Below are 25,710 nucleotides of genomic sequence, written 5' to 3' on the forward strand. Positions count from 1 at the left end.
ATTTATAATAATTCCAGAGTCTTATATCATTGTTAAATTAATTAAAACGCTCTGATATTTTGAGAGGTTATATCAAAATTCTCGGTATAATAGTATGATCAACATTATTATCACTAAAGAAACAAAACAAACGTCAATACTAGTGGCGGGAACTTTTTTCGGAATATCTGTCTGTTTTTGTCGGTTGCGACAATATTTGATTCTACGTTTATAGAAGCCGCAAAGTACGTATCAAAAACACAAAAAAATGACTTGCGTTCATACGTTACCACGGCAACGGAATGTTTATAGAGGGCGTTGAGAGAGGTAGCACAAGATCGGGTTGGTTAGAAGTTGAAAGGATTGTGTCACGTTCCCTTCCTGACTAATAAGGGTGAAGAAAAGGTCGCATCCGGTTAATTATTTGTTTGTCTTGAGCAACTCAACCGTTATTGGAATGTAAGCATTATGGGGACGGCAGCTTCTCTCCTTTTCAGGAGCAAAAGAAGAAATGTCTGTAAACTGAGTAAGAAGGAATTGCAAGAGCTGAAGTCCAGTACTCACTGTAAGTGGTGCAGCTGGTGGTTGTTATGATGACATGAAAACTTTATCATATCGAAGTAGTTTACTTTAAAATATGAGGACCTCTCGATACATCAACAAGATGGCGCAATTTTACAAAAAAAATTGTAAAACAATAGCTTTAGAGCAAGTACTGAAAAGACCCGCCTTACTATAAAAGGGTAAACAAATAACAAATTTTTGCGCTTAATAAACACTACAATATACACGTTCTTTTTGGTTTTTGTTCTGCATAACTTTCGCACAAACCCTAAATTGATAGACCAAAGAAAGGACAGCTAGTCAACAGCTCTCGCTGCCAGTCCTTAGACTATTCTAATTTAATAGTGGTTTGGGTTTGACCGTTTATCTTGTCAGGTATCCATGGACCCAAAGTGCGGAACGCGTTTTTGCGAATTCACAGTTCGAGTAAACTAATTATTAGGCTATGCCGATCCCTGTATCTTCTTTATAAGATTCAAAATATTTCACTAAAGTAAATATAATGTTCCAACGTTTTAAATAATTCACATTGTAGTTGTTGTTTTCTTTTCATTCGTTTCAAATTACCTTATTTTAGCTCTTTTGTACTTGTAACTTAATTCATTAGACGTTTTAAAATTGATATCCGAAAACCATAAGCACAGAAAAGTAGATTGTTAAGTTGTGATAGTTAACTACAATAATGTTACACTGTTAAGCCTTTTGTTCTATTCCTTACAATGGATACGTCTGGTCTAATTATTTAAAAAAAATGGAAAGAAAATATATTTTAACGTAATTATAACAGAAGTCAGAGCCACACTTGAATGTCTTTTTTCCATAACTTGCAATAGATAACTTACTCAGAGTTTTTAAAAATAATGACGTATTAAAAACCGTTTTTTGCGCTGTTGTTTTTTGCAGTTTCAGTTACGTGGAAAGTGTTTTTTCAAATACACTGTTAATAATATTTTATATCATATGCATGTAAGATAGTATTTCCTTTTGTTATCTTGTTGTATTTTCTCTTTCAGATGAAGGAAAACAGATTCGCAAGTGGTAAGTTCTTGAAACTTCATACAAAATTTCAGTTTATAAAGATGTGAAAGCATAAATAAGTGTTATGTGTGTGTAATTGTCCCTAATTTTGAGATGACAGACTAGAGGCATCCACCGCCAACTCTTTGTTTTCTCTTTTCTAGTCTAATAGTAAGATCTGACTGTTTCTCTTATGATGCATCCATAGTACGATAATAATCCCGACTGAGACTGTTATGGCTTTTCAAAACATTCTTCAATGTATTTATTCATTTTATATTGGCTTCTTCCAGGACCACAGAAACAAAACTTCCAAACGTTATGATAAAAACCGTCAGTTTAATGAGGTTTTTCGAATTTACTTAACCCTAAAGTCCTCAAAATATCGTACAGAAATTAACGTGTTTGTTGACAACTTTAAACATGAGAGAATTCTCTAGATCATATTCTCATATAAAACGTAAAATTTAAGTTTAGAACCAATTCTTTTATTAAAAACAAACAAACAAAAAACGCACACACACAGCGAACCCCCTACACCCCAATGTCCTGTTTTGATGTTGATGAAAAGCATCCCAAAGCAGCACTAATTTTGCTCAGAGACATTACACTTTGATCTCGATTTGCACTACAATAACGATTTTTTAGTATTTTCGCGAAATCTAGAATGCTGCGCATTTCGTAGAAACAGCAACAAATGTTCTTCATCTGTTTCTTATGAAATTTATTAACCCTTAACTAAAAAACTTATTGTTCTCAAGGTACTGTGTTGTACCTATAATGCATGCTTCCCCTCCCAGCCGTGGGGGTGTAAAAGAGTAGCCCAAGAGTTGGCGGTGGGTGGTGATGACTAGCTGCCTTCCCTCTAGTCTTACACTGCTAAATTAGGGACGGCTAGCACAGATAGCCCTCGAGTAGCTTTGTGCGAAATTCCAAAACAAGCAAGCAAGCAAGCAATGTACCTATAATGAGTTGAATAACATATTTTACTCAGGTGACTTTCATAACCAGGTGGCTTGGGCACTCTACTCGTAATTAGAGGTTCGCGAGTTCGAATCCTCCCTTCAACAAGTATGATCGCCCTTTCATATGTGAGGGTGTTATAATGTCACAGTCCATCCCAATATTCTTTGGTAAAAGAGCAGACCAAAGGTTAGCGATGGGTGATGATGACTGGCTGCTTTCCATCTAGCTCTTCACTGCTACGTCAGGGACGGGTAGCGCAGACGGCCCTCGTGTAACTTTACGCGAAATTCCAAACCAAACTTGGCCAATCGTATCTAACTCTTTCAATCACATGATAATAACAAACTATCTTATCCTTACCATTGCTTCCGCTTCATATATTTCCTTTCCCTCCTTTCAGGAGATTTAACCTTTTATGGACAACTTCTATTTCCGGTCTCCTGCAGAAGTCCCATCATGATTGCACGCACAATGTATTTTATGTAAACGTGACGTATTCCAGTCTTGCACTTGTAACTAAGTTTGTTTGTTTGTTTAGAACTAAGCACAAAGCTACACAATAGGCTATCTGTGCTCTGCCCACTACTACGTGTATCGAAACCAGGATTTTAGCAGTGTGCCACTAGGGGCTTCTAACTAAGACCAGAGGAAACATGACTTTCAAAAAACAACAACACTAATTTACGAAATCTACTAAGAATTCCCAGTTTTAGGGTTGTCAGAAAAATGTATGTATACGTAAACATCTAACTTGGCTTACCCACATACAGTCTTGACCAAAAGATTTGCATATTTTGTAATCAATTATATCATTATTATTAATTTGGAATACAAATACACTTAGCGAGTGTGAAATGTAAGTTGTATTAAACATTTGGATATGTAAGTTGTATAATGACACAGGTGTCTCTTGACACCAATTCATAAGAACAGCAAAGAATTTTGTCAAACACCTCAAGAAAGATGTGTATTTCAGCTATTACAACAAAACCTTACCAAAACATATATAATGACAAAATATAACACCAAATTATTATAAATAGCGTCTATAGCCTTATACCAGTTCATATTAAACATTCAGTACTTGGTTGGTCCTCCTCCTACTCTAATATCTCAGCAAGGTCACGTGACATGACGTCCACGAGATTATTGATGTAATCCATCTTGATATAATCCCAATTTGTTACCAGAAAGCGCTGAAACTCAGTTACAGTAGCTGGTTTAGGGTCGTGTTAGAAATTTTCCGGCCCAAAGAGTTTTCAATGGGATTAACAATCTGGAGACTTTGCTGGACATGGCAGTCTGGTAACATCTTTCTGCTTGAGATAATCCTGTACAATATGCACACTGTAGGCAGTGGCATTGTCAACCTGGAAAACAAAGTTATTACCAAACCTTGCCCTAGCATATGACAGAAATATCGTTTCCAATATGATGTGGCCAGGTGGGTTAAGGTGTTCGACTCGTAATCTGAGGGTCGCGGGTTCGAATCCCTGTCGCACCAAACATGCTCCCCCTTTCAGCCATGGGGGCGTTATAATGTGACGGTCGATCCCACTATTCGCTGATAAAAGAGTGGCCCAAGAGATGGCGGTGAGTGGTAATGACTAGCTGCCTTTCCTCTTGTCTTACACTGCTAAATTAGAGACGGCTAGCGCAGATAGCCCTTGAGTAGCTTTGCGCGAAATTCAAAACAAACAACAAACCAATATGACGCCTGTAGGAGGTGTCATTAACGTTTTCTTAGAGTATATGAAGAGCAGTTTTTCACCATAATGAATAGCTACCCAGACAGGTACTTCACCACCTTCTATGTATTTTCTGTAGGAGAGACAGTCTGTAGTAGATTTATCTGTGTTGCCATAAGTAGTCGGGAATATAAAGAGCCTTAAGTAAGGATAATACAGTTGACACAAAACATAAACTTAAGTAAAAATAAACATAAATAATAAATTACATTTTAATTATTACTTACAAATTGCCCCTGGTGGCTCGGCAGTAAACTTATGATTTATAACGCCCATATTTAGGGTTTGATCATTGCGTTGAGAATATCTAGATAGCCAGTTTTGGAGATTTTGCACTAAAACAACATGTAAGCTGTTTGTAAGTATTTTCCATGAAATTAAATATACTTCATGGTATGAAAGTGAAAAAATAAAGTTTCAAAACGTAATTAATGAATTACTTTTAAAATTCATTATTTTAACCTGTTATATTATATTAACCTGTTCAGTGCCGTAGATGATATAACTCATCCAAGCCGATCGGTAACACAGTGCCACGGACGAGTTAATTCGTTCTCAATAATACCTAACTTCAACGCTAGATGTCAGCACCACACATGCATTTGACCTACCTACAAATTGTTTCACTTTCGATCCAAAATGGCGTCACGAAAAAGGTTACAAAATGAAGAAGCATTAGAGTTGCATTGTAGCAACTGAAATACTTGGCAGTCAACAGGTTAAATCGATTAAGAATGACTGATGTTGATTTAGTGAAACTTGCAAGTCGAATAACAAAAGTTTCTTAAGATATATAAACCGTACACATAATGAACGTTAACTAAAACATTTGCTCAGCGGTGAATTTCACTTATTAGTAACCCACCGTAAAATAGCATTTTCATAACTTCTGAATACACGAATTTATGAGTTTTTAATATTAACTTTTGAGACCAAACAGATCTTTCAGAATCTGAAGAATAGTTTTGTTTCCACCAATTTTAATACTGTTTTCGTTGGCCCAAAAATCGTGACACCCGTCCTTGAGATAGTTCATAATGCATCTTTAAAATAGAATGTTAATTTTGGAGTCTAGACTTGTATTATTCTTTGATATAGATTTCTCTTTCTTTCGTTCTATTGAGCGAAGTAAGTCAATTATCTATTTTTTTACGACTAAGGGATCATCAAGTTCTCAAATGGTTAATTTTTTTACTGCTTGTTATAACTGAAGACACGTTCTTTTCTTAGGTGATAAGTGTTCGTTATAACTGGAACATTCCATCCCTAGGTGGCAGATCTCTGGTTTCATTATTATTGGAGCGCCATGCTGTTTTCAGATGGAGTTTTTGTATCCATCTTATTCTTACATGGATTCCTCTTATGCTAGATGGCTAGGTGTAACTGTTGGCCTAATCACGTTTTGGAATAGTAAATAAACCAAACTGGTCGCTTTATCCATTCATAGAATATTTAGAACAAAAACCTGTAGTTAGCAGCAGTAACGAAGTAAGGTTAATTATTATGTGTTTGTTTTTCAAAGAATAACAGTAACGAAGTGAGGTTAATTATTATGTGTTTGTTTTTCAAAGAATAACAGTAACGAAGTGAGGTTAATTATTATGTGTTTGTTTTTCAAAGAATAACACGATTTACTTTTGAAACATTTTATGTTCTTATAGGATTTCCAAACATGTTTTTATTGGTTTGTTTTTCTTTCACAGGTATCAGGATTTCATCCAAGATTGTCCTGATGGACACATGTCAAAAGAGGTAAGATTCTCTTTTGAGTAACGCTTAAGGAAAGAACTACCAAAAATTATATTTTTTCTTAAAAAAAATTTACTCTTAAACAGAACACATGTCAAAAGTGTACATTCAATGTGATATAAGATGAAATATAAATGTTCAGATGCCAAAGTCATTGTTAGTGGTTATAGACAACTACTATCAACAGTATCTTTTCTTCTCAACAGATAATCTGTGTAAAAACGTTAGAAGTGTGTTGTGTATGAACCTAATGGTCAGCGTTCCCGGTCTATAGACTTGAGGGTTTGTGATATCTTGCTGCAAAGAACGCGCTTCAAAATTGATGCTGTTAGTGCGTTATAGGTGTGAAAATCAAACTCGCTATTGTAATCAGACATTAGTGTCTCAAGAGTTTGCAACGAGTAGTGTTCACTACCTATCTCCCTTCCCTCTAGTATATGAGTTCAGAACAAAGGACGGCTGAACGTAGGTTTGAGTGAAATTTTCAAACAACGGTTTCGTTGTTTATTATTATCATATTGTTCAGCTACTGGTTTTTCACAGTACATTAAAGCCGTCTCAACTCATTAGCTTATACAGTTCTTTACATTGCCAGTTGAGTACACGACCCAGTTCCACTTGTGCTATAAAGTACTTCATTCCAAATGTTAACAGTATTTCGCCACCTTTCTATTATATTGATACAGGATTCGTATGCTTACAGTGTTAGTCGGGGAGGTGACATTCAGGCATGTATGAGAGGGAGCGCGCATTATGCTCGTAGTTGCCATTGGATGTTATACTTTTGGTAAAATATGTGATAACGCAGAGATGACAAAGTAGCACTTTGGAACAAAAGGCACGTCATGGCCAGGTGGATTAAGGCGTTCGACTCGTAATCTGAGAGTCGCAGGTTCGAATCTCCGTCGCACCATACATGCTCGCTTTTTCAGCCGTGGGGGCGTTATAATGTGACGGTGAATCCCACTATTCGTTGGTAAATAAATAGCCCAAGAGTTGGTGGTGGGCGGTGATGACTAGCTGCCTTCCCTCTAGTCTTACACTGCTAAATTAGGGACAGATAGCGCAGATAGCCCTCGTGTAGCTTTTCGTGAAATTCAAAACAAACAAACGGGAAAAAGCCAGTAATCAACATATTATATTCAAATTATGACTTCAGTATACTTCTACTGGTATATTCCGAAAACAAATTATCATTTGTCTGGTGTCTGAGGACGAGAATTCTCCATTCTCCTGCTGAGATTAAAAATATTGTTTAGTGTACATTTCACGTGTCGTCACTTTTAAACTTCTGTACTTATACATAAAGTCACACTAGTTACAACATACTGGGTAGTTTAAATGTGTTTCATTGAAAATATATTATTTGTTGATACAGTTTTTACCTTGTACAGCCAACCGGCTGCATCAGAGTTTAGTTCTTGTGTAAGCAGCAGGTTTAGTTCAGACCTCTTCCTTTACTGTGTGTATTAAACTGTCAAACGCCATAGAGACATTCATGAAATCAAGACATGAAACCTTAATGTGGAGACGTGAGTTTAAACACTGATTTTGTTTCCCTCTTCAGGGACATTCGCACGAAATAGTTTGGTTTTGAATTTCTCGCAAAGCTGCTCCAGCATTACCTACGCTAGCTGTCCCTAATTTAGCACTGATAGACAAGAGACAAGACATTCATCAACATCACTTTCCGGTAACTCTTGGAGTTATCTTACCAACGAATAGTGGGATTGACCTCAACTTTATAGCGCCTCCACGACTGAAAGGGCGAGCACGTTCGGTGAGGGAGATTCGAACCCACAACACGTAGATTAGGAGTCATTGGTCCCTTTACCATCAGGCTAGAGCAGACAAATAATATTAATTCTTTTTTTAATATTATTGTATATGATTACAACGAATGGATTCAATGTAATGTGGGAACAAAATGAAAATGTGATGAAAGTAATAGTTTTAAAACAAACGAAACTTGTACAAAAATGATATTGAAACAAGACTTGAAGCTCTATATTCACAGGCGAGAAGAACTACATATTTATTATTTTAATTTTCCAGGTTTTCAGAAGTATCTATGGACAGTTCTATCCGACTCAAAATGCGTCCCGATTTGTTGACTATATGTTTAACGTGTTCGATGCCAACAAGGTAATGTACGAAACTAAGGATATATTTATGTAATGAAAATAATTATGGAAAAACAGAATCAATACAAACACAAAAGTCGTAATTAACACGTAGTAACAACAAGATCGTGGAAGGCGTTATCTCAGAAAGATACTCAAAAGAAAAGCGAAAATGTTGCGCGGTAAATTATGATTTTGTTCGTGGGCTTTACGCTTTACACTTTGCTTCCATAAGAAAATATTACTATAAGCTCTTAAATGTAGGATTGGACAATATTATTCTGAATGATTTCTGTTAATGACCACGATTCGACCAACTTGTTCTGGTCGCCGTTTGACTTTCTTAATTTTAACCTAAGTTTATACAACCCCCAGAACATTCATATAGGGTTTCGTGCAGGTCAAATTGTCCATGGTTGTTTTCTTGAGACGATTACAATAACGAGTCAGAACCCGCCTGTACTGCCAGCAGTCAGGGTGCCTTCAAATGTTGGGTGGATCATCGACATTGTTGGTTGAGATATAGTAATTACGCTTCACATCAGTGTTGTGTCTCTGCCTTCAAACAACGTATTGCTGTTTGTTGTCCAGTTCGAAGTTCTATTCTTATATTAACGAGTGTATATTATCTACATCAGAGATTACATTTTTAATTTTATCTTTGGTAAAAGGTAATTTGTAATATAATCATTAAACAGTTTGGTCTGCAGTATATTATTGAATATCGAAGCAGAAGAAGTGTAATAATAATGTTATTTAGATTCCTAACTTGATATAGGATGTTATACAGTAAACTAAAAATGGCTTATAAACCCCTAAAGTACAATATGTATCCACCTTTTCTCTTCATTGTTTCTGGTTAATCCTTCTGTTTGATTATTTCTCATTGACAGAGTGTTGTTGTTTTTAGCAGCTACACAGCAGTTAAACCCATTTTGTGTTAATTTGCATTTTGCAGTTTTCGAAGTAACATTCACACCTCTGTTGACAGGAAGTTCATTTGTAGAATATGTGCCCGACTTTCGTTTGTTATGTAAAAGTACCTTGAGAAACCTGACGTCACTTTTGTATGTTTCATGTTTTGTTGTTGTTGTCGTAACCATTTCTTTTGTTTTAGTTCCGGTTTTACGTCCCTGCTTCGGTCTTGCATACAAGAGCTACTGAAATATAAGGTCTCTCCTCAGGTTTCAGAAAGGTTTCATCCATGTGGCTGTAGATTGTAAACTGTTCTGCTGACGTATATTGTAAACTGTTCTGTCACTGTAAACTGTATTTTTTTTAATGTTTTCGTACGGCATGTTTTTAGTCAACTTTCTGAGTGAAGTTTTTAAAAACTTGCATTTTAAATCTTGATTTTGTTGGTATTTTAGCAGTTTCTTAACTACAACTTTGTCCCCCGCTGGTACGGCGAAAAGTCAGGATTTACAACGCTAAAGTCAGGTGCTCGACTCCCCGCGGTGAACTTGGCAGATAGCCTGATGTTGCTTTGCTATGAGAAAAACATACATACATAAACTGTTGTATTGTTTTGTTTTGTTTTACTATTTAGTGAAAACGTTAAATAATGGAGATGATTTTCTCACTGTCCATATTTATAAAGTAGGTTTTAACGTTAAAGACATTTTTGAAAGATGCTCAACTAATTAGGACTTATTACAAAACCTACTCATGTTTTCATTAATTACGTAGTAGATTCTGTCATTCAGCACTAAAAATTAAACTATTAAATTAATGGCTCCCAAACTCTGGTTCGTGAATCTTTCAGACCCTCCAGAATTTACCAGCTTAATTTTTAGAAGAATAATGGAAGTTTAAACACGCCCTCTTTTGTTTTAATTATGCACTAGCTAGAGTACCTGTTCATTGAACAGGTGAAATAGAAACTCGCTTGTAGCAAAGGGTAAAAAATTGTGCTTCTGTGTTTTCCTTAACATAATAAACATTAAAATGTAATAAAACATATAAAGGTACCAGTACTGAAAAGACAAACCTACTGTTTTCAATAATTAAATCAATATAAAATTTCATGGGGGTCAATCTCCCTCAGGACCTTTCTCGTGTCATCCTGTAGTGTGTCAAGTTGCCCCCAGTGGCTCAGCGGTATGTCTGCGGACTTACAACGCTAAAAACCGGTGTTCGATATCCGTGGTGGGCAGAGCATAGATAGCCCATTGTATAGCTTTGTGCTTAATTCAAAATAACAATAACTGTGTCAGGTTAAATGTTGATTGATTAAAAAAAAATGCGGAAACGTTTACTACTTACATAGCTATATAATTCAACCTGGCACTCGGAAAGTTGGGTATTTATAAACGAGGTAGAGCTAAGACTAAATCAGTAGACACGATCTTAATGGTTTCTTTTAATTTTCAGGATGGAGTCGTCACATTCAAAGAATTCATCTCTGCCATTTCAGTTTCAACACACGGCTCTATTGATGATAAACTGAACTGTAAGTACAATTGTATGAAAGTTCACTTTTGCTGTTGTTTCTGTCATAATGAAAGTTAAAAAGTTGCAGCTTCCCTACGTGAAGTCCCCCAGCTAGTACATCGATATGTCTACGGATTTACAACGCTCCAATCAGGGGTTCGATCCTCCTCGATGGGTTTCTTAGAGAGCCCAATGTGGGTTTGCGATAAGAAAAGACACACGTCATACATGAAGAAAGATATGCTTGGTATTATTGTAGTTACGAAGCATACCGTGAATTTATTTTGTTTCTTTCAGGCAGGCTCACTGGAAATTTTCAAAAACAATTATCCCATGCAGTAGGACACGCACGTAGGCTTAGAATATTTAAAAAAAACACAGCAGTTTTTAATCATGGATAATTTATGTCGTATTTACAAATTACCGTATGTTGGTCTGCTTTGGTATTGTTCGACTCTCCAAGGTAAGTGTCGCTGGAGAACCATTGGTTTGTATGATATATAATATCTCTGAGTAGATAAACTATGTGGACATTTAGCAATGCCTTGAAATTATGTCTTCTCTGTTCTTTACTTGTAGAATGACCAACTGACGTAAGTCACTAGTTCATTCTGGGAGAGGTGATTCTTTTATAATAGTGAAGATCAAATTCCGCAGTTCGGTCAGACGAGAAAGCCCAAAAGAAGGGTGTATGTGCTGTTAATTAGCAATGTACAAGTTCAAATCTAAGGACGGGTATGGATATATAGCTCTTTGTGAAGTTTATTGCAAAAACAAACAGTAATAATTACTTGCCCGATGGTTAAGGCGCTCGACTTGTAATCCGAGAGTCGCGGGTTCGAATCCCCGTCACACCAAATGTGCTCGCTTTTTAAGCCGTTGGGGCGTTATAATGTTACGGTCAATCCCACTATTCGTTGGTGAAAGAGTAGCCCAAGAGTTGGCGGTAGGTGGTGATGACTAGCTTCCTTCCCTTTAGCCTTACACTGCTAAATTAGGGACAGCTGGCGCAGATGGCCCTCGTGTGGCTTTGCGCGAATTTCTAAAACAAACAAGCAATAATTATTTAAGCGTGATTTCTTCTTCCCGAAGTACTTTCAAGTGGAGATACACTACTGGCCAAAATCTTAAGGCCAATGAACATGAAGAAAAAAATATGCATTTTGCGTTGTTAGACTCAACCACTTATTTGAGTAGAGCTTTGATAGATGAAAATAAAAAAAACATTTTTAGCATTTAATAGGGAAAATGTGAACACTATGAAATTAGCCTAAATACTAGCTGGTCAAAAGTTTAAGACCATACCAAAAAGAAGTCCTAAACAGGGTAGGAAATGCCCAACAAGAGGTCTCAGTAGTGAGTTGCACGGCTATCATTGCGAATAACATCAAACATTCGCTTTGGCATGGTCGATATAAGCATTTGCAGAAGGCTGGCAGGAATGTTATTCCAAGTGGTGGCGATAGCTTCACAAAGATCAAGTACTGTTTGGAATTGACGTCCATTTCTATACACTTCTCTTGCCATCTGGACCATCTAGGTTAAATTTTTTCTGATCAAAGAATATAACCTTCTTCCATTTTTCTACGTCCCATGTTTGGTGCTTCTCAGCAAAGTTTAACCAAGTTGTTTCATGGTGTGGAAGGAGACGTGGCCTTTGAAGACGTTTACGGTTTTTAAAGCCTTTCTCTCGAAGATGCCGTCTTATTATTTTTGAGCTGCATTTTGCGTCCGTAAGGGCCTTAATCTGGTTCGACGATTGGCTGGTGTCTTGCTGACAACCCGTTGAATCCTCCTGTCAACGGAAATTCTCGTTCCGTGTCTTTTAAGAAATCTGCAACAGCAGTTTTGCTGCGCCCAATCTCACCAGTGATGGTAAGTTGAGAAAGACCTTGCTTTTGCAGCTCGACAATTCTGTCACGTTCAAACACTGTCAGCCTTTTAGCCTTTACCATGTTTTTACTCAATGTAACACAGGAGATATCAGTGGGAGATGTTGACAACGCTAATGCTTGAACACAAATGATTAAATATTTACCGATTAACACTTCGTTTCAGTATGGTCTTTTGACCAGCTGGTATTTAGGCTAATTTCATAGTGTTCACATTTTCCCTATTAAATGCTAAAAACGTTTTTTATTTCTATTTTCCCTTTTCTTATTTTCATCTTTCGAAGCTCTACTGAAATAAGTGGTTGAGTCTAACCACGCAAAATGCATTTTTTTTTTTTGTGTTCATTGGCCTTACGATTTTAACCAGCAGTGTATGTATTTATAACTTGTTTGTTTGTTGAATTTTGTGCAAAGTTAGTCGAGGGCTATTTGCAATAGCCATCCTTAATTTAGAAGAGATAGACTAAAACGATAGCAACTAGTCAACATGACCCAATGCTAACGTATGGCAGGATTGACAGTCACATAATTACATTCTCACGTCTGAAAAGGCAGGTTTCAAACACGCGGTTCAGAGATTGTGGGTTGAGTTTTTTATGTATATCAAGTGAACAGCTGTGCTTAATATGTTCAGTAAAATGACGAGTTTAATATTTGTGTGGATATCGAGAAGGTTAAAGGTGTAAAAGTACTTCATATATTCGTGTATGAGATTTGAATGTTTGTTGCTACTGGTGTCCTACAGCTAAGTTTATTTGGAGGCACAGCTAGAAAACCAAATGTTTTTGTTATTAAGAGTGAGCTTATAATAATAACCATACAAACAATAATAATTTGATACATTTTACTTTTCATATTATTTAATTTCCACGGTTATTTTGATTAAATTATTGGTTTCCAATACAGACAAATAATATTTTTGATATATTTAATAAAATGCTTATATATGGAATTGGAATTCTTAAAGCAATGAAGGAAAACGTTTTGGGTCTATGGGCACAACGCTATTACTCATTTATTTTCGACTATTTCTGTTAAAAGCTAGAAGTAACACTATATATGTAAAAACGGCTGGTTTGGGTTGAGAAAAATTTTATTTAGAGGAGCGAACAACCTTTGCGAACCTGACGATGACCGAAGAAGGTCGAAATATATATATTTTTCTCCACAAGTGGGTTTTCTCGTCATCACGGGTTGGAGGTAACACTGATTATTCGAATACAGTCACACGTGTTTAGAAATTGTACGAGATAAGTATATTTTTGAGGTTGGTTATGTACTCAGGTTTTCTGATAAAATAACTATAAAAAAAATAGAATCGTTAATAAATTATTTGCTTTGACAGGGGCATTTAAACTCTACGATTTGAATAACGATGGCTTTGTGAGCCACATGGAAATGCTTGACATCGTTACCGCCATCTATCGGTTACACGGGAAATTTTCTAACTCTTTGGATGCCAGATATGCAGCAGAACAACGAGTAAACCAGTTATTTGTGAAATTAGACAAGGTAATTAAGCAGGATTAAACGTAGGTTTCTTAAACTAAATAGTGTACTATTTATAAATAGGCAAGAATTTCGTTATCGTTTATTTCCTGTTTCAGCTTGTATGAAATCTGAAGATAAAAACAATTCCTTCATTCAAAATTAGCGCAAAAAATTTAAAATGGCTGAATTTAAAATATTGTAATACAATTATTTAAATCATCTTATTGCTTGTTATTTCAGGACCGGGACGGAAAGATAAGTTGTAAAGAGTTTTGCAGCGGGTTCAAGGCTGACTCCTTCATTGTCAAGGCTCTGGTATCAGACGATTCAGTCGAAAGCACTTCAAGACGACCCAGCCACGTCACGTGACTTTTCTATCAGCGCACTCTATAAGAGATTAATATTCACTTTTGTAAAAGTGCGTTAAAAATATCTCATTACGTCTTTTAGATCTCACGCAGTATTTCAATTTTTATTACTGTTTTTATGTTTATAATTTTTTTTAAAAAGAGAGAAAAACTGTGAAGATTTCTTTTGTGTTGTGATAAATTATTATTACATTATATGCTACCATCACGGCATTTATTTACCAAAACTTCTGTTTGAGTGAGGAAAATTATTTTACTCTTGAATGTTTTTAACTACTTGAAATATTTATCTTGGTAGTAATACCTACTTTTCTACTCATTTATTCTTTCAGAATTGTAAAAACTTGTTAATTTATTAATATAAAAGATTAATAATCGAAACGTTATTAATTTATGCATTGTAAATATTCGCTAGCAGGGCCGAGAATGCGTGTCTTTGTTAATCAAAATTAATAACAAATAAGTATAGTTTTTAATTTTCTGATGACAGGTAGCGTTTGGTCTGACCTATTTACGTCATCCCACGGGAGCTCTTGTGTATCCCCTGCGCTTTTCCATTTATCTCTACCAAATTTCAGAGGCATCCTTAGAGCACAGCAGGAAGTGACATATGGGGGACATCTTCCGTTTTGGTTCTTATGTTACTTCATCCCCTTGAGTTCCTCGTGATATTCTGATAATTTCTACAAATAGAAGACACTCTTAAGGCAACCAGGAAAGAAACATAAAGAGACCAGCGTTTGAACCTGGTTCTTTTATGTCTTCTCTGTGCGTTGAACTGACACATCAGTTAGTTCTATTATAATTAACTGGTTAGCCACACAGTTTGTTAAACTCTTAGCAATATTTTATCCTATAGTTCAAACTTGTTTTTATAAATAGGAAACAGTTCTTTTCTGCTAAAATACTGGGTCATATAAGAAAATTAAAGAGAAAAAAAATCCAAAGTAACTGACCTTAATAAAACGTAATTAACATGGATCACTCTAGGTATATAACTGATTTCCTTCAGGAGCGACAAGATAGAATCCACAGAACCATGGAAGGTTTAGCAGGAGCCGTGCCTGAGAAAGAGAGAGACTAGACACAACAATACAATGTAAATTATACAGTGAAAAATGTCTTTATCTAACACTCAGCGATAAGCAAGTTCACCAAACGAAAGAAAGATCCTTTAGTTGAAAGTTAAGTCTTTAAAGTTTGAGAAATTATTAAGTGGCTTATTACTAAGTAGCTAACTGTACTTGTTAAACTTAAGAGAGTATTACTGTTTTCAAAAAGAATTTAAAGTTCACTTACCAAACTGAAGGCTTGAGAGAGATATAGAGAAAGCTAACTGAAAGAGCATATAATTAGCATATATACAATTTTATAATGATATCTCTATCAAGCTGTACACTATATGTATCACTGTTGGTCACTCCCATTGAAAAATAATGGATGGTTATAGCCTTAAGATATCACTTGACCTTCTATTGAAAAATATTATAATCTTCATTCACACAAAATTTTAAAACGTACTGTCATATATCCCTCAGGAAGACAAAGTGTTACTTCAGGTGAATTACCCAAAACAATGAGCAGCTGGAGTAAAAGAAACTTAGTGACTTTTGAAACCAATGCTCTATGTGAAAACCGCACACCTTTCGATAAATAAAAAATTCAAAAATTTCGGACACAAGGTATGCCTGCATATTACTTTCGCTATACATATATAGTAGTAATGGGAACAACTGTGGAAACGCACAAGTGGTACACATATAGAAGTCACAAAGACAAGTAAAGGTAACTACATTCTGGATTTATTAATGGTTCAAAACACAATGACAAAAAACACAAACGAAAAGCGAAAAAGTTTATGAGACACTAGCATTTTTATGGTCTTTAGACAAAGCGTTACAATGTCTTTTATGCAGTCATGACATTTATCAATTTATATTGTGAAATATTGTTACAAATTACCTTTTTTACTTCCAACAATTCAATAAACATGTTTGATCAACTTAGTTTTTGTATATGTCCATGGATTCTCAAGGTTCTTCATGTCTGGACTTCAGAGGGGATTATGTCGTGAGTGCATGATCCGTTTAATTTTTTGCCAACAAGATGTCATAAGTCAAAACATTGTCGAATGGTCAGTAATTCACATTAAATTATATATGCAGTTACTAATTATTTTAATGATTGTACAATATTTTGTATTTGTGGCGACGCTCCACTGCATTAGCATATGCAAATAGTTCTTAAAATTGTAACAACTTTCAATATATGAAGTAATCAATGTAAATCATTTGTGTGTATATGTTACAATATTCAAACGTGGATATCACTGTCACTATAGCAACGTATGATTGCTAGATTCTTTACAGAATTTCGCCCCTAGAACATGTCTTTATAGTTTTGTAGATAGCAGAAAAACAAAGTGTTCCTGGAAGTTTATGGTAGGAGTTTTTTTTGTAGCTGTGGGGGGGGGGGCACGAGGGTACGTCTGTCCCTGGGCGCAGCATCGGGGGTGGGGGCGCCAAATTGATGTTACGTAATTAGGAATTATGGCTTACATTTTGTCACGAAGGGGCGCGAAAACTGACTTTGTCAATGGGCGCCGAAGACCCTAGCTACGCAACTGAGCTTGGCATGTAAAAACGTATCGTTACGTTTTGTGAAAATGAACTTTATTCAGTTGTACTTATTAACGATGACAATTTTAATATAATCATGTAAAATAAACTTCCCTTTTTCCATTTGTATATTATTCAGTACAACATATTTCATATTAATAAAGTACTTAGGATTAATACACGCTGCTTCCTTTTTGTTTTTTCACGTACACGAGTTCTTCAGGTAGAAGTCAGTTTAACCTGTTCAGTGCTGCAGACGAGACAACTCGTCCAAGCCGATCGGTAACACAGTGCCACGGACGAGTTAATTCGTTCTCAATAATACCTAATTTCAACGCTAGACGTCAGCACCACACATGCATTTGACCTACTTACAAATTGTTTCACTTTCGATCCAAAATGTCGTCACGAAAAAGTTACAAATTGAAGAAGCATTAGAGTTGTATTGTAGCAGCTGAAATACTTGGCAGTCAACAGATTAAAAGATAAAGTATTGAGCCATACTATAGTATGTTTGATAGGATTTTCTAAACACAGTTAACTTAAAATAAATCGACTAAGAAATTTACATATTGACACAAATAGTTGTTTAAAAATATAAATAATTTACATAAATGGTATTGTTATATCATTTCTAATGGGTGGTAAAAATACTGTTGATTGTGAAAAGGAATGTTCTTGTTTGGCTCATGGAAAAGATTTCTGACAGACAGAAACACATAAAGAGAGAGTGATTCACTTTGGTAGTTGTGGTTTTTCCTTGGAGTTATATTATAAACTCTAAGCTTTGTTTATATATTTCAGAATGATACGCCCGGCATGGCCAGGTTGTTAAGGCACTCGACTCGTAATTTGAAGGTCGCGGGTTCGAATCCACGTCACATTATAACGTCCCTAAGTCTAAAATGGCAAGCGTGTTTGGTGTGACGGCGATTCGAACGCGCGACCCTCATATTACGAGTCGAGTGTCTATTCGTTGGTAAAAGAGTAGCCCAACAGTTGGCGGTGGATGGTAATGACTAGCTATCTTTCCTCTTGTCTTAAGGAAGGCTAACGCAAATAGCCTTCGTGTAGCTTTGCGCGAAATTAAAAAACAAACAAACAAACAAACAGAATGCTAAGTCTTCTGTACCACTAATCAATTTCTATTATCAAAACAGGTAAACCAGAGTCTCCAACATCTCTATTTCCACACGTTATCAACGTTTAACAGATTAGTTATGTGTGGTAACTGTCATGTTTCAGGTGTCTGAGTATGTGTAACTGTTTATATGGCAGAATTAATACCGTTGAAGGCTGAGCATGTTTTATCGCAGCAACGGGAGCCCCTAATGGCACATTGGTATGTCTGTGGATTTACACCGCTAGAAACCAGGTTTCGATACCTATGGAGGGCAGAGTACAGACAGCCCTTTGTGTAGCTTTGAACTTAATATCAAAAAACGACAATGGGAGAATAAAAATGTTTCCCTCACAAAACTGTTAAAAACATGAATGTTTCTATAGTTTGTTATTGTCAACCGCAAATTTAAATAATAAACTGTCTGTGTTTTGCTCTTTGCATGTATCAAAATGACTTTTTCAGCTTTATAAGCCTTTAAACATATCGCTAAGTCACTGAACGGTGGGTGAAACATGTGAATGAGTGAAGATATGTTCATATTCTATATATATATTATAGATAAGTTTAGCTTAAGTTATAATATTTGAATATCAAATACAGATATTATAAACCATATCACTGCAGTATAGTTTTATGAATATATATTTATTTGTACATTTTTTAAGAACTGCAGTTACTACAGGTTTCTATACTTAGTGGTACATTATAGACAAGCAGAATGTACGAAACCTCGAAAATTGCTGATTTAGCCTTTAGAATTCTTCCTTTGGTTTGACCATAAGTACGTATATTTTTGAGATTGTTATCTTTTTTGCATAATTCACCAAGCCTGTTGTTCCAAGTATTTTATCGATTATTAGAAATATCAGAAAACAGGTTTACAGTTTCGTTAATGATGACGTAGGTAATGCAGCATTATGGTTTTGTTTGTTTGTTTTTGAATTTCGCACAAAGCTACTCGAGGGCTATCTGTGCTGGCCGTCCCTAATTTAGCAGTGTAAGACTAGAGGGAAGGCAGCTAGTCATCACCACCCACCGCCAACTCTTGGGCTACTCTTTTATCAACGAATAGTGGAATTGATCGTAAAATTATAACGCCCCCACGGCTGTGAGGGCGAGCATGTTTGACGCGAGGGGGAGCATTATGGAAATATTAATTTAACCCAAAATTGTAAACAATGTTAAATATAATTTGATTTTTCTTAGCGTTTGTTGTCCAGTAATTTTTTTAAGCATAAGGCAAATGCTTCAATTATTTATTATAATAAATGAAGAGAGAGAGAGAAACAGTACTAGTTACAATTCATCCCTTATTGGAGTTTCCCTTCATCCAAAAGATTGTGTTCATAAAAATAAAGCATTTAAATCTACGAAACGACACTGTATCAGACTCTTTCCTTCTGGGACATATTAAACGTATTCATGCTTGATACAAATCATTACGGATTTATTGTTATTGTGGCATCATAAATTACCTGTTTGTTTAAGTTTTACCTGAAAATGGTACACTTATAAAGCCTGTAATTAAATTTCATACACCCGTCAATTATCATAAAACTATATAATTTTTGCAGGCAATATTTCAGCTAAAGGTAGCATAGCTATGGTATGCTTCCCTTTCAGTCTTTCTTTTCATCTATACAAAAACTAGTATTCAATTTAGTTGTCTTTTTCGTACTGAAAGTTTCCCTGTTTGGATAACAATCAGTAAAATCTTTGTAATACCAGGTAACTGATGAAAATAAAAAATATAATTGATTTTTACTCTCTTTCATACTTTTAGTGGAAAATTTTTCTTTAATAAATTAAAATAATAGCAATTAACCAATTTAACAGTTCAAAAGACCAATGGACGGGTCTGTAGTATGCAAGCATACTACTAGCTTTTAACACCTTATTTAATTGACATAGCATTTTTCAATAATTTCCATACATTTAAATGTATGTAATTTAAACACAGAAATCAGTTAAGTTTCTTTCACCCTAGTTTCTTATTGCACTAGATAATTCACTTAGAGTATCACGCGTTTTTTTCTTGTGTGAAATATTTTTGTAAAGTTGAACATACTTTTCAGAAATGGATAATATTACTTTATTTTTCTATGGGAATGACCAATAAACACAAGAGTAATGCGTGCACCCTGAGAATAATAACACTGTTGTTTTGTATATCATGTTTTCTCAGTGTGGAACAGATTCTTCACAGATTTCCACCAGCTTCTACTTGACATTTCTAATATCCATCTCCAGTAAAGGTGCCGTCCTTTTCAAATACACTATTTTTTATTGTTGTTGTGTACTGAATAAGGATTATTTCACGCGGTCACACACTGTCCGTTGTTTCTTCATTTTTCATAACGCACTAAAAGTAATAAAAGCATTTTTCGCTTCATAATACGCTTTCTGATAAATCTCCTGTAATTCAATGTAGTTTACTTTATTATTATAAGGGAAGATAGTGCCCCTGAGAAAACACGGGTCTACAATATTCAATAAATTATCTCCAGTTGTTTTAATCCTGAAAGCTTAAAATGCTAAAATCCTATTTTCAATATCCATGGTGGACACAGCACAGGTAGTCCAAACAAGCAAATCTAACTGAATTGTGCGGCACTAAGTCAAGTAGATTTTGTCACAAATGGCAAAATAACTATTGATTATTTTTATATTTTTATGTTGTTTAAGCAAATATTGGTGTGGTTCAATAATTATTTTGTTATTATTATTTCTAGTGACTCAATGATAAATCTTAGGGCTTATAACTCAAAGAAATCCGTTTCGATAATGTCAATGGACAGTGCATAATGGCCCATGGTATAGGTGTGCGCATAACAACAAACATTATTATTGTTGTTGTTGTTTACACAACCAAAGCGCTGATATGTAAAGTGATATCGATAAGTTTTTATGTATAATTTATATTTAGAACAGAAATGGGACGGACAACATTAAATTCTCTGTTCGAAGCTTATCTGAATTCCTCACAGCTTTAATTTGCGTTAGTGTGTTTGTTTCACCTCTTTTTAAAATCAGTTTTGGTGTGGATCTACGTTTTTTATCTCTATTTATTTATTTATTATTAATTGTTACAAAAACTAAAGCACGTATATAGGAAGAATATCGATAAGCTCCTCATTTATTTATCTTATCTTATCTAAAATACAAACTGCAAAGAACACTTAAAATACAGACAATGAACGTTATCGAACTGACATTTGGTAAGTTTTTTCAATGTTACACCAGTAAAATCGTTTGGATGCTTAATAGTCCAGTAAAGATTCACCAGGTGGTTAAAAAGCTGGAGAAATATATACGACTAATGAAGAATTGAAGCTATTTAAATTATAACTTAGGAAAGGCTAATCTTAGTAATAATTTAAAAATATAAAATAAATATTGATATCATTATTAATATTTAGAAGATCACATTAATTTGAATACACAAATTATAAATATGAAATAATATTTCATGTGACATCTGGTGTTTAATATTGACGACAGGGATGACGATGGCAGCTGTTTTGTTTCGTTGGTGTAAAGTTTTGATTTTCTTCCTATTTCTATTTCTAGTTGAGGGAAGAAAGCATCATTTAAAGCTTATTGTAAGTACAATAGAAGTGTCAGTTATTATTCAGTATTAATAAAATAACAGTGGCATATGTATGTAATTTGTACAAATATTCAAACAGCACGATAAGATAATAGTATTAAATTTTAAAACGGGTATATTAATAACACCATCTCTGTGTGTATGTTGTCGGATCCCCTCATCTCTCAGCAGTAAGCTTTGGGCTTAGTTACAATGCGGCAAATTGGGCTTCAGTACGTGTGGGGGGATCAGCACAGATACTGAGATAGCCTGTTATCGTTAGTGTCATGCAGCTTTATGCTTAGAAATAAACATTTGTATTACACACTACTAGTCGTCTACGACAATATTGGATGTGAGACAAGGAATAAAAAAAAACCTTATTAAATTACACACTAGTGATCTCTCTTCCAGTCCACTTGTTTTCATTAATGAATAGCAGTTAAAACAATGCTACATTGTTCTCATAGTACACGTGAACAATGTTAATTTAATATTTAACTTTTTGTAATCATCATTTTTATGGTTGGTACTAAAATATATGAGACACTTGGGGTTATTTTACAGTACTCTATTTATCACACATTACAAAGCTTAATTTGTAACTTTACATTCAGAAGTATAGCTATGATGTAATTGTATGTTAATTTACTGTAGTTGCCTGTTATTACTTGGTTCAGAGTGTATTCTTGTAATATTATGATGTACACTAGTTATCTAAAGGTTTGAAAGTGTTGCATATCATGTTTCACCAATGTAGTCAAATAATAGATTAGACATTTGTATTAACAACAGATGCATATGAAACTGTGTAACAAATGAACATCCAAAATTAAACATTGAAATATTATCAAACCGTTTATCATAGTTTTTGTTTATTATGTTGTATACATGTTTATTTGTACCAGGATTCAACTTATGAAGCAACTACCATACCTTGAAGTACTCGGGTAACTATAATAATTAATGGAAAGTTTTCATTGAAATTTCTGGCATATAGTGTCATAGCATAAGAACTCTTGGGCAAATTATTTGAGGGGTATTACTGTATGCTGGATATTTTTGTGTGTGTTTCAATTTCCACTTTGTAGTTTTGTGATGCTGTATTTCTGAAGAAATAACTGAGCTAAAAGAAAATAATAGCTCTGGAGAGGGTTGAGTATGATCCACAGAAACAGTTTTGAATATGCAAACCAGTAAGTTATGAAACAACTGAAGCTGACATGGTGGAACAGTTTGTATAAGAGCTATGTTATGACAGTTTGGTATTTGTACCTACAAATGATTGCTTTTGAGATGGTTGTATAGCAACATGTTCCAACAGAAAGTATTTGTACATTTAGGTTGTTAAGATGTACTCAGATTGAAAATTTAGAATTTTCAAGATTGTGATAATCCTTATACTTACTAGCATTGGAAGAAAAAAAAAAAAGGAATGTGGGTTAACTTGGGAAACAAGGACCTTCCAGAAATAGACCTACAATAAGTTATACCACCACCATAGTAAACAAAGTACAGTGTTTTGAAACATGAGAATTGTGAACAGAAAGGTTAGGGGCAAAATTCATCCACATGAACCAGGTAACAGTGCACAAGATAGAAACATCTGTATCTGGGAAAGTGACATAAGTCACATGTACACAAGATGATATCAGGACATTTCCATTCAACCTTTCCAAATTGCAATCAACTGGAGAATGAAATGGATATTTATGCCATTCCATGCAAAGATGACTCAGTGTCCATGGATTTCTGTGTGATTAGACTGTTGAAATTGGCACTGTGAAACTGTCATTCTGGTATACTAGAGGACTTGTGGTGTAATTATGTGCTTTTGGCATGACAGTCTTGTAATGGATTCTTTTTAGAAATGCACAAATATGATATAGAGTATGAATGGACATAGTGACATGTGCTGTAATGATGTGCTAAAGCTACAAAATTATTTTAATATAATGTACTTCTTTATTACTATACATCTGTGTACTGATACAGAGGAGTTAAATTCAGTTTGCGAGTGTACACTGATGATTGTATCAGTTCCAACATTCATTTTGTTAAAAAAACTTGCTTCATAATTTTATATAATTATTTGGAGAGGATAGTATCTTTCTCTGCTATGAAGTAACAATGAAACAATATTTAGATCATATTCTAAATTAAAATTAAACACTTATCTCTTACTTGTTGAGTGGAAGGTTTCCCATTACTTTTAAACAAATTGAATGAAAAGTGTTTTCATTATTTTTGTGTATATTTATAAATTTTGTAAATTAATCTTTTCAGAATGATAAGCGTAGACATTTCTCTGTCAGCACGTTTGGATTTCTGAAAGGTGGAAGACTTGAAGTTCAAGTGAATGAATTATCATTTACACCATCCAGTCCAGAAGCCAAGGTGAATTCCATAGCTTTATCTCATACTATAATGGAACTCATGCTTATATGATACTGGAAAAATGTTTTTATAATGTGATGTGCAACCCCCAACTTCATAAAATGTTTATCCTGTGTGCAAGTAGATTTGCAATATGGGGTAACAATTTTCTCATTTCACCTCCATTTCCTGTCATGGAGAACTTTTACTTTTCTCCATTCTCATGGTTCAGATATGATGTCATGGACACATCACATGCAGATCTTATACACTGACACCATGGGAATTCAGCTAGTATAAATAAAAATAGTCATGAATATATGTCTTATCTTTACATTGCAATAAAACTGTTGTTTGATTTTGTGTAAAAAATATAAATATGAATATATGCTTTTGCTTTGAAAATACTTTTTTTTTCTATTTTAACTGTAATAAATTCTACTATTAATTTACAAAAATGAGAAATGTCTACAGAGTGATGTAGGTAATCAACCTTCCTTTGGAGAACTCTGCCCCATCAGCTCTCATCTGAAATAGCATGATTTAATCTTTTAAAATTTTCTAATTTGCATCTCCTGCTGATGTGAAAGTGTTAAGTTTTTCAGCTCCCTGTCCCCCCCCCCTCCAAAAAAAAAAAGCATTAAAATGCCACTCTAAATATGTAGTAAATAATTTTGTCTATACTAATATCAAATATTTTTTTCAGGTTGGTTTTAGTCTAACCAGAACAGTTAGTGATAGTGTAACTCCATATTTGGTGAGTTTTTTGCTTGTTTTCTTTTTGTTTAAATGTTAATTACTTATAAGTAAACACAGAGGAATTCAGTGGAGATTCATTGAGTGGAGATAGATAATAACAAAAATAATTTATTATTTGTTGCTGTAAATTAGATATTTACTATCAATTAAATATTTCAAACTGTATAGTTTATTTTAAGTTTTTGAAATTATGAGAGCAACATTTAGTTAGGAAATAGTTGAGTAAAGTAAAAAACTGAGGACAAGAATTGAACTGTTGGAAAGAAAGTGAAAAACTAAAATGTGAATTATTCTGTTTATATATTTTAACATTTTTCTAAATACTTTCAACAAGAGGTTTGAATTTGTTCTTTTTTATATTTTCTGTCTTGAATTAAAGTTTTTTTTGAAGATAGTTTAGTTTCTTTTTGAAGGATTTACAATGCTAAAATCAGGGGTTTGATTCCCCTCAGTGGGCTCAGCAGGTAGCCCGTTGTGGCTTTGCTAAAAGAAAAACACAAACACATTTTGAAGGATTGTATATGCATACCTAATAATATTCTGTTTGTTTAGAAATCTCTAATCAACCTTGAACATGGTTAAAAAAAATTCAACTCATTTAATTCTTACATTATACACACGTATAAACTGTAATAATCACTAGAAAGATATATTTGTTTATAATCATCTTTGTTTCTTCTGTTTTTTCTTAGGAAAACCATGAGAAGAAATGTATTATTATGGATACCTCGTATAAAGAAAATAAGATTGATCTAATATCATTTGTGTTAGATTTTAAAAATAAAATGTGAGTACACCTGCTTGTGTAGCTGTTGTACTTTGACATGCTCTCTTTCACTTTTAAAATGCATGACATCAAATAGTGATTTATTTAGAAAAAAAAATTATTTTATAAAGTAAAGCCTACCTAATTTG

The 25,710-nt window shown here is 34.4% G+C and overlaps 2 protein-coding genes across 2 annotated transcripts in view; both read left to right on the forward strand.

Annotated features, from left to right (window-relative positions):
- The first annotated feature begins 316 nt into the window (after nt 1–316).
- On the forward strand, nt 317–16,779 carry LOC143247623 (uncharacterized). The gene is made up of 7 exons (XM_076495964.1): nt 317–544; nt 1,557–1,581; nt 5,978–6,026; nt 8,079–8,168; nt 10,520–10,598; nt 13,817–13,983; nt 14,203–16,779. Exons 1-7 carry the CDS (start codon nt 448–450, stop codon nt 14,329–14,331), a joined length of 636 nt encoding a protein of 211 aa, XP_076352079.1. The 5' UTR covers nt 317–447; the 3' UTR covers nt 14,332–16,779.
- Nucleotides 16,780–21,347: 4,568 nt separating this feature from the next.
- LOC143247625 (protein GPR107-like) overlaps nt 21,348–25,710 on the forward strand; it is a 28,161-nt gene continuing 23,798 nt past the window's right edge. The window contains exons 1-4 of the mRNA XM_076495966.1: nt 21,348–21,673; nt 23,947–24,057; nt 24,743–24,793; nt 25,488–25,582. Of these exons, the coding sequence (XP_076352081.1) occupies nt 21,575–21,673; nt 23,947–24,057; nt 24,743–24,793; nt 25,488–25,582 (356 nt within the window). The 5' untranslated portion in view covers nt 21,348–21,574. The remainder of the gene's footprint in view (nt 21,674–23,946; nt 24,058–24,742; nt 24,794–25,487; nt 25,583–25,710) is intronic.

Source organism: Tachypleus tridentatus, chromosome 3, assembly GCF_004210375.1.
Source record: "Tachypleus tridentatus isolate NWPU-2018 chromosome 3, ASM421037v1, whole genome shotgun sequence".
NCBI classification, from domain to species: domain Eukaryota; kingdom Metazoa; phylum Arthropoda; class Merostomata; order Xiphosura; family Limulidae; genus Tachypleus; species Tachypleus tridentatus.

Excerpts from the sequence above, each read along its gene's own strand:
- LOC143247623 (XM_076495964.1), top strand. The coding sequence starts at position 448 with ATGGGGACGGCAGCTTCTCTCCTTTTCAGGAGCAAAAGAAGAAATGTC. Across the intron at positions 545-1,556 it reads GCTGAAGTCCAGTACTCACT|ATGAAGGAAAACAGATTCGC; the intron begins GTAAGTGGTGCA and ends TTTCTCTTTCAG. Across the intron at positions 13,984-14,202 it reads TATTTGTGAAATTAGACAAG|GACCGGGACGGAAAGATAAG; the intron begins GTAATTAAGCAG and ends TTGTTATTTCAG.